The sequence below is a fragment of the Pygocentrus nattereri genome, chromosome 22 (assembly GCF_015220715.1).
Source record: "Pygocentrus nattereri isolate fPygNat1 chromosome 22, fPygNat1.pri, whole genome shotgun sequence".
NCBI classification, from domain to species: domain Eukaryota; kingdom Metazoa; phylum Chordata; class Actinopteri; order Characiformes; family Serrasalmidae; genus Pygocentrus; species Pygocentrus nattereri.
Genome location: NC_051232.1, coordinates 8,309,266 through 8,319,265, shown reverse-complemented (window position 1 = coordinate 8,319,265; position 10,000 = coordinate 8,309,266). Strand labels below are relative to the sequence as shown.

General features: G+C 43.7%; 1 protein-coding gene across 8 annotated transcripts in view; it reads left to right on the top strand.

The window, feature by feature from the left end:
- The window catches only part of ank2a (ankyrin 2a, neuronal), a 99,812-nt gene that overhangs the window by 36,760 nt on the left and 53,052 nt on the right, over window positions 1–10,000 (top strand). For all 8 annotated transcript variants that reach the window (XM_037532926.1, XM_037532925.1, XM_037532921.1 and 5 more), the window contains 10 exons: window positions 447–545; window positions 1,148–1,246; window positions 2,612–2,809; window positions 3,455–3,553; window positions 3,823–3,921; window positions 4,906–5,004; window positions 5,105–5,302; window positions 5,919–6,017; window positions 7,869–7,967; window positions 9,033–9,230. In XM_037532926.1, the coding sequence (XP_037388823.1) occupies window positions 447–545; window positions 1,148–1,246; window positions 2,612–2,809; window positions 3,455–3,553; window positions 3,823–3,921; window positions 4,906–5,004; window positions 5,105–5,302; window positions 5,919–6,017; window positions 7,869–7,967; window positions 9,033–9,230 (1,287 nt within the window). The remainder of the gene's footprint in view (window positions 1–446; window positions 546–1,147; window positions 1,247–2,611; window positions 2,810–3,454; window positions 3,554–3,822; window positions 3,922–4,905; window positions 5,005–5,104; window positions 5,303–5,918; window positions 6,018–7,868; window positions 7,968–9,032; window positions 9,231–10,000) is intronic.

Genomic DNA, 10,000 nt, shown 5'->3' with positions numbered 1-10,000 from the left:
ATCACAGACAGAGTTGTACACGTTCAGCCAATCACAGACCAGAGTCCTACACCCTCAATCAATCACAGCCAGAGCTTTACACCTCTCAGCCAACCACAGCCGAAGTCTTGTACCCTTAGGCAATCACAAAGAGTCCTACACCTTCAGCCAATAATAGATGAAGCGTCCTACACCTTCAGCCAATCACTGAGTTGTACACGTTCAGCCAATCACAGACAGAGTTGTATACCTTCAGCCAATCACAGACAGAGTCCTACACCTTCAGCCAATCACAGTCTTAAGTCCAGTGTTATTAGGACTCTTTTAATTGTAATATTTATTCTTTGTTATTCAGAGTGGTGTTGTGTTAATATACAGGTGTTAGGAGTATTGTATTAATATTGTTATTAGAGTGTTGATTTAATGTTATTATTAGGAGTTTAATTTTATCCCCCTTCCCTGTACAGAATGGTATAACCCCTCTCCATGTGGCTTCTAAAAGGGGAAATACCAACATGGTCGCACTGCTACTGGACAGGGGGGCGCAGATCGATGCTAAAACCAGAGTGAGTACTTCAGTTTACATCTTTAACCAATTACCAACCAGAGTCTTACACCTTCAGCAAATCTAAGACAAGAGTCATACACTTTCAGCCAATCACAAACCAGAGTCTTAAACACTCGGCCAGTCACAAACCAGAGTCTTATACCTTCAGCTAATCACAGACCACAGTCCTACATCTTCAGCCAATCACAGACAAGAGTCATACACTTTCACCCAATCACAAACTAGAGTCAAACGCTTTCAGCCAATCACAAACCAGAGTCTTAAACACTCAGCCAATCACAAACCAGAGTCTAACGCCTTCAGCCAATCACAAACTGGAGTCTGTCTTTAGGCGATCAAAAATCTGACACCTTATACGGCCATTCAACCTACTGCAGTTTAGCCCCACCCCTATAATTAATCAGAGGGAATTGTAGGTTGTGAGTCAGAGACACAGGCAACTGTCTAAATCTAGAGTGAGAGTTGTAGCGCCCCCTGCTGCCACTGCACAGAAGCGCTCATTCTGACTATAAGGCTGAATGTAAATATGCATACAGAAGGATATAAACGTGTCTGTGATGGTGATAAGCTGGGGGTGAAAACTGTATTTGTTTTGAACAGGATGGACTGACTCCTCTACACTGTGCAGCTCGGAGTGGTCATGACTCAGCAGTGGAGATCCTGTTGGAGAGAGGAGCCCCAATACTTGCCAGAACCAAGGTACACAAACACACTCACACACAAACTAACACACAGGGAGATTCACACTGTACTGTAATGAACCCTGCAAGTAACCTAAAGATTTTCCACCCAAAGATACCCAAAGATTTATAAGACATTTGAAACATTTGTGACCCCAGGAAACCCAAAGATTTGCAAGAAAATTCAAAAGATTTGCGACCCAGAGTAATCCAAAGATTTGCAGCCCTTAGAAACCCCAGCTTTGCAATATAACCAAAGACTTTTGACCCAAAGGAACCCCAAAATTTGCAAGAAATTCCAAAGATTTGCAAGAAATTCCAGATTTGCAATCCATGGAACCCCAAAGATTTGCAAGAAATCCCAAAGATTTGGGATCAAATCTCTAATCAAAGCTGACATTGAAACAGAGTGAAAAGCAAGAAAAACTCAACCTGTCAGTGGCATTTCAGACCACAGTGATTAACAGTGGTGCAGCAGGTCTTATACCAATTATTTAGGCTTTTATCTGGTAGAAGGCTGAACTTTGAATCTGAGATTGCAGGATAACAGAGGTAATTTTACATTCAACTGGGGGTGACTATATTAAACATGGTGATAAGTGTTTGCGACTAACGTGAGGTGGATTGGCTAAACTTTAGGGGCAGTCTTGGGCTGGAGGTTAGGGAACCAGCCCTGTGACTGGAAGGATGTCGGTTCGATCCCTTCAGCTGACAGTCCATGACTGAAGTGCCCTTGAGCAAGACACCTGACACCCACCTGCTCCCCGGGTGCCATGGATAGGGCTGCCCACTGCTCCGGGCAAGTGTGTTCACTGCCCCCTAGTGTGTGTGTTCACTAGTGTGCATGTATGTGGGGGTTTCACTGCACGGACGGGTTAAATGCAGAGGTCTAATTTCACAGTGTGCAAAACACAGAGACAAATGGTTGTTAATTCTATAAATTAATTCATTCTAAACACCCAAACACTGTTAGATTTTGCTAAATTGTTGGGTAAGCGGCTGTGATAGACAACAAATCATCAAAACAAAACTGCTTTCCAAAGAACAGGTGGAGATGATCACTCAAAAGGTAAAACGACAGCAAAGGCTTCTTTGTTTTTATCAAAGCTGTGCATTACTGTCTTTATACCACAGTTAGATGTGTATTTAAAAATCGCTCACTGGTACCCGATCAGGCACTGAAGAGATTTTGGATTTGGTGGAACAAGGTTTAGAAAAGAGTCGCTGACCAAAAACATCTGAAACATTGTCCCACCTACCTCAGACCCAACTGAGGCAATGCGGAAGAGCCAACTCTCATAATCGAAATGACCAATACAGACGAACAGTAGAGCTGCCCCACACTAATGTTTTGCTTATATCTTCTTTGCGTATGTGTGGCCAGAATGGATTGTCCCCGCTACACATGTCCGCTCAGGGTGACCACGTGGAGTGTGTGAAACACCTGCTGCAGCACACTGCACCCGTTGATGATGTCACCCTGGACTACCTGACTGCCCTTCATGTTGCCGCCCACTGCGGCCACTACAGGGTCACCAAACTGCTGCTGGACAAGAGAGCCAATCCCAATGCACGAGCACTGGTAACACAAACACCAACGCAAAAAAATCACCTGAACACCAGAGATCGCTGATGTTGTTGTCTTTCTAGAGTTGCCGTCATGTGCTTATTAGAAGATAACCTGTTTATGTTTATGATAAAAATGAATTCTCAGAAAGGGTCTCCAGCAAGACACTTGGCTCCATAGGGCTGCAGTCCGAGCCGCAGATCCGATGTTGGTGTATAACAGTGTTAAAGTTTACTAGAAGACTCACTTTGGTACGATGTCATCTCAGTGCACTGGAGTTTAAGACTGGATGTATCAACATTCATGTTCCGGCTCCTTAACAACCTCACAATTTAGAGGATCCGGGCGACATTCGTAGAAAAAATACAGACAAGGCAAAAGATATCAGCTTTGTAACGTTTTTGCCACAGAGCGAAGTAGCAGCTGTTTAGGAGAACATTGTGACTTTTCCTGTAGACAAAAATCAGCTTAGATTCAGAGTTCCCAATATCAGCATCACACCAGCTACAGAATGATGACGCAACTTCTGAGATCTGCTGGAAACACAGCTGGTTCTCACTTGGTTACTCATATTAGCTTTAATATCAGTAAGATCTGCTGGAGATGGAGGTTATAAGAAGGCTATTTTCTGATCGTCTACTGACTGTGTTTGTGTCTCAGAACGGTTTCACTCCGCTACACATCGCCTGTAAGAAAAACAGAGTGAAGGTGATGGAGCTACTGGTGAAATATGGAGCCTCCATCCAGGCCATCACTGAGGTAACCTCTGAAACCCTCTGGCCCTTCTCTGAATAACAACACCTACAGCCTTTGACCTTATATCCAGGGTTAGGGTTACCTTACCTGCAACTTACCTGCAACCTTTAACCCCTTACCTGCAATCTTCAACCCTTTACCTGTAACCTTAACATTCTTTACTTTTGATCATTAACAAATTATGACAGTCACATAGGTAAAGCACAGACTGCAGAACAAAGACATGATCATCTTTCTGCCTCTCTCTCTTTCGTGCCTATTTGCTCCCTCAGTCTGGTCTCACTCCAATCCACGTGGCAGCATTTATGGGTCACCTCAACATCGTTCTGCTGTTATTGCAGAATGGAGCTTCACCAGATGTCTGCAACATTGTAAGTGTTCTCATAATAACCTCACCAGAACCTCATCAGTACCTCATCAATACCTCATAAGATTAGTCCCTCCTTCACACTTCATTCGTACTTTCTCAGTTCCTCATCACTACCTCATAAGAACCTCATTAGTACCTTCTCTGTATCTTATCACTACCTCATAAGAACCTCATTAGTACCTTCCTAGTACCTCATAACTACCTCATAAGAACCTCATTAGTACCTTCTCTGTATCTTATCACTACCTCATAAGAATCTCAGTACTTCATCACTACTTCATAAGAACCTCATTAGTACCTTCGCAGTACATCATCAGTACCTCATCACTACCTCATAAGAACCTCATTAGTACCTTCTCATTACCTCACCACTACCTCATAAGAACCTCAGTACTTCATCAGTCTGTCATGACTATCATAAAATTCCTATTGGTATATCCTTGTCACTTCATCAGTACCTTCTCAGTATCTCATCACTATCTCATAAGAACCTCATTAGTACCTTCTCAGTACCTCATCAGTATCTCATAACAACCTTAATAGTACCTTCTCAAGACCTCATCACTATCTCATAAGATCCTTATTAGTACATCATCACTTCATCAGTACCTTCTCAGTATCTCATCAGGACCTCTTCACTACCTCATAAGGACCTCATTAGTACCTTCTCAGTACCTTCTCAGTATCTCATAAGATCCCTATTAGTACATCATCACTTCATCAGTACCTTCTCAGTATCTCATCAGGACCTCTTCACTACCTCATAAGAACCTCATTAGTACCTTCTCAGTACCTTATCAGTATGTTATCACTGTCTCATAAGATGCCTTTTAGTATCTCCTCATCACTTCATTAGTACCTCATCCCTGCCTCATAACCTCATCACTATTTCACCTCACCTCATTGATGCCCTGTCTAATACAAAGTTTTTATTGTATTTCGAGCTGGTCATGAATTCCGTGTGTGTTTTTATCTGTCTGTGTAGCGAGGTGAGACAGCCCTCCACATGTCCGCGAGGGCGGGTCAGATGGAGGTGGTTCGATGTTTGCTGAGGAATGGAGCTCGAGTGGACGCCACGGCCAGGGTAAGATGCCCTCACACATACAGTCACACCCCCTCCACCTCTATAGCTGCATAGATCTTTCGCTCAATCAATCGCAACCACTGCTCCTCTGTATATATAGGAGGATCAGACACCGCTCCACATTGCCTCCCGGCTCGGTCAGAGCGAGATAGTTCAGCTGCTTCTGCAGCACATGGCTGACCCAGATGCCGCCACCACTAACGGATATACACCACTACACATCGCTGCCAGAGAGGGACAGATCCACACCTCTGCTGTGCTGCTGGAAGCTGGAGCCTCGCATTCACTCGCTACAAAGGTACCACAACCACCACTGCTCTGCAGAGTTCACTGCCTTTCCTGTTCAGACCTTCTGGCATAATGAACATCGGCTGAATCAGGTGCTAGAGAACAGCAGTGGTGAGCCACCAGTTCAGGACATGAACGTCAAAATGTTGGTTCCTCTGTTCCTGTCTAATTGTGGTGGCAGTTCATTTAATGGGTAAGGTCTTCAGTCCAGCTCTTGAAGTCCTAAACAATGTTTTCAAGATTTTAACCCTTTTGTTTCCAGTCAAAACTTAACAATGAAAAGAATTTGCTTCTCTCGCTACAGAACTTTGCCTCTATTTGTTTCCCTTTTTCAGTTTCTGACATCATTTTTATGCCTGTAGCCCTTTACACTGTGTGTAAATTTCTTAATGAGTAGACCAAAAAATGTCCTAGAATGACTTGGGGGGGGGGGGGGGGGGGGTTCTTTCCTTCTCTTGTAAAGTTATCTTTTGGAGATACAGGGTTTTGCTTTGACAGAAGTGATGTCCTGTTCCCACTGGAGTACAGTAACTCTACACTCAGTGCTAATATGATGAATGTTACTGTGTTGTGTATTATACTGTATGTGATACTGCAAGTGTGGATGTTGTTTGTCTGATCAACAGAAAGGCTTCACTCCTCTCCATGTTGCTGCTAAGTATGGAAGCCTGGAAGTGGCCAAACTTCTGCTGCAGCGCCGAGCCTTGCCTGACGAGGCCGGGAAGGTACAAAACACAAATGTTTACTTTTTTATTTATATGTACCTATCTGTCAGCTACATAGGTAGATGAATTGACTTAACCCCCTTCAAACATGCACATTTAATCCGCCATTTAACAATAATTGAAGCTGGAATTAAAATCCTAGAGACACTTAACATGGCAATCACCCAGCATAAGACCAAGTACAGTTCCTGGGACGTGTCCAGGAGGGCTGATATGTGAACAGATGCAGTTACGTTACGAGGGCTCTGTTCACACAGCAGGTGAAAGCAGCCCAGATCCAATCTTTTTCTCCATGCTGAAGATATCTGCCATTTTCAATTCTGATTTGGGACACTTTCATATGTGGTACTGAAATCAAATACATATCCGATCTGCAACAGTGTGACTCAGTCTGGTGATCAGAATTCTTGTGACTTTTATCATAATTTCATGCTGCTGAGACTCAAACATTTCAGCTGATGTTTCTGTAGCAAAAACTTAGAAGACACTTCCAGACCGAAAGTAATGTCCGAATGCGGCCGTAAGAGAGCGAGACTGCAGTGAACAGTTAAAAGTCTGAAAGTCTGAAGTTCAAAGAATCCAAGGACACAAACCAAAGAAGTGACCACGCCCTTTTTACGGCTCGAATGACATTCTGGGTGATGAGCCCAGCTGTCAGTCAGTGAAGCTTCATGATGGCTCCAGTGATGCTGGTGAAGATGAAGCTGATTCTCTGGGAGCGACTGACGTTCGTTGGCAGTTGTGATTGTTTACCTCTGGAGGAGCCACGCGACGCTCTGTTCTTTTTGTGCATGCAGGTCGGTTTAGGAGCTGAACAGTTCAGACTGATGTGGCATACAGATCACATTTAAAAGATAATCTGAACAGCCAAACCAAAAAAAAAAAGTCAGATTTGGGCCAGTTTTACCGGCTGTGCAAACGTAGCCTGGAGAGTTGCTTTTACGTTTTCTCATAAGAAAACTGTTGGAGGAGTGAATTTTGTATCTGATTCAGAAAAGAAGGAGCTGTTTGGATGGTCATGCTGGGGGAGTCACCACCCATGAGTTCATCCCAGTAAAATACCATATACACTATATGGACAAAAGTATTGGGACACCTACACATTACACCCACAGGAGCTTTTACTACATCCCATTCTAAATCCATAGGCATTAATACGGAGTTGATGCCGCTTCACGAACCTAGAAAACACCCAGCTGTGTAACAGCCACAAATGAGGAACAAGTATCTAGATAGAGGTGCTATCTAGAACCATGAGCACTCAAGGAAACGTGCATGCTTAAATGATTCTTTACATGGTGAAATGGTTTTTCAGCTTGATAAAGATTGTGTTGTATGGTTCTGTATAGCATCAAAAAGGCTCTTTGTTAAGATGTGAAGCTTGTAACAATAGCAGAACCCTTTTTGGTGCCATATAGAACCATCTACAACACATTCTCCATCAGTGTGAAGAACCATTTCACCATGGAGAGAGGCATTTAAGCATGCACATGGAGTGTTTACATAGAACCCCTGGGGCATCATTCAACAAACATTTTGCCAAAGATCCTGAGATTCCATGAAATGTCTATATAGGACTCAAGGTTCGAAATAGAACCATAGCCTTTACTAAAGAACCCTTGAAGGACCATCTTTTGGCACTAAAAGTGTGACATTATGAAGTCGGTGTGTGAAAAAAGCTTCTTGCACAGAGTAAAAGATGGCAAACTCAGATGTTCTGCTGTTTAGGTGAACAAGTGGTTCTTTCAGTTCTAGATCTTTTTAAATAAAGGAGTAATTTCAAGCAACTAAATCATTGTTACTGAGTTGTCTTTTTGGTTCTCTGTTCAACTTCATCTCTTTTTTTTTCAGAATGGTCTCACTCCTCTGCATGTTGCCGCTCACTATGATAACCAGCAGGTGGCGCTGCTGCTGTTGGAGAAAGGTGCCTCTCCTCACACCACGGCCAAGGTAAATGCACCTCTAACACCACGTTCAAAACACTATAGTGAAAATTAGAAGATGTCTGTTTTATACACTATGTGGCCAAAAATATGTGGACACCTGTATGACACCTATATGAGCTTGGCCATTAATATGGAGTTGCCCCCCTTTGTGGCTGTAACAGCCTCCATTCCTCTAGGAAGCTTTCTACAAGATTTTGGAGGGAATCTGTGGGAATTTGTGTCCAGCATTCGTGAGGTCAGACACTGATGCTGGACGAGAGGGCCTGGCTCACAGTTGATGCTCCAGTTCATCCCAAAGATGTTCAGTGGCGTTGAGAGCAGGGCTCTGTGCAGGCAACTGGAGTTCCTCCACACCAAATGCTGTCTTTATGGAGATGCTCAGGGGCTCAGTCATGCTGATTCATCACTCCAGAGAACACATTTCCACTGCTCTCGAGTCCAGTGGCAGCCGCTTTACACCCCTAAAGCCAACATTAGGCCTTCATCTTAGGCTTGTTTGGCCAAAGAAACCCATTTCATGAAGCTTCTGACGCTCAGATCTTATGCTGATGTTGCTTTTTGAGGCGGTTTGGAGCTCTGTAGTGACTTAACAGAACAACAGAACATAGACTATTTTACACATTACACACTTCAGCACTCAGCAAGCTTGCTCTGTGAGTTTGCATTGTCTACCACTTCGTGACTGAGCTATTTTTGCTCCTAGATGTTTCCATTTGATAATAATAGTACTTACAGTTGGCCGGGGCAGATCTAGCAGGACACAATTCTCACAACCAGACTTGTGGCATCCTATGACAGCACCATAGGATATACTGTCACTGAGCTCTTCAGTGATAGTCAGTGTGACTCATTCTACTGCCAGTCTTTTCATAGCTGTGTGCTTGATTTTACACACAGCAGTGTGTCTTTGTGTGTGTGTCTGAAACATTTGAACTAATTAGGAGTCGCCAATACTTTTGGCCATATTGTGCCAATATACAGGTGGTGAACAAAGCTACTGGGAAAATCATTAATATAGTGTGTAATGTTTTTCTGCCACAGAACGGTTATTGTTGTGTGTTGTGTTTAGAACGGTTACACCCCTCTGCACATCGCTGTGAGGAAGAATCAGCCTCAGACTGTCCTGGCTCTGCTGCAGAAGGGGGCGGATCCTGGTTCAGTGACCCTGCAGGGTGTGACCCCTCTGCACCTGGCCGCTCAGGAGGGTCACTCACAGATGGCCACGCTGCTGCTAGAGAAGGGCGCCAATGCTAACGCTACCACCAAGGTACAGACAGACCCACATGCAGGTGTAGCAGATTAGAGCTTTATTATTTAAAAAAGTGAAGCACAGTAAAATTGGAAATGTTTCCTGTTTGGTTCCACAGCTCATCTCTGCACGTCTTCAGAACTCACCAACAGGGGGCAGAGATAAAGTGCCAGAGAGCACATGATGCTAAGGCTCAGTCCCATTTCTTCTTTATTTATTCAGCTTGAGTTAACTGAGTTCAGTTACAGGGCAGTGGTTGATTCATTAACAGCTACTAGCGCTGCTCTGTAGGCGACCCTGCCCGTCTGCAGGGACAGCAGAGGAGGGGAAAGTTCAGCTCCTCACTGCTAGGCTTTAGTTAAATTTAGGGATCACACGCCTTCAAAGATGGGTGCAATTATCACCCCCCCTAATTCTTCAGTGATATGAAGCTGAAGTCAGAGACTCTCCCAATTCTTGCTCAGATTTCCTGGTTCCACTTTAAATGGAGCAGCAGTTACATTCTGGCGCTTCAGGTATCAGAACTTCTGGACTATTTAAGGTGGAACGGGGAATTTAGCTAGCTAGCTAGCTACTAAGACATTAGCATACAAATGAAATAACATTAAACTAAAATAACACGATGGTTTTTGTCATTTGTTAACAGAGAAAATTCTCACATTTGCTGGTTTCTTTGGTTTTTTGTGCTCCATCTTGCCGGTTTGTATTTGTTTCTATTTACACTCCATTTGAAATCTGAAAAACCTCCGTTTGGAGGGCCATGCTGCCCTTACAACTCACCCTACCCC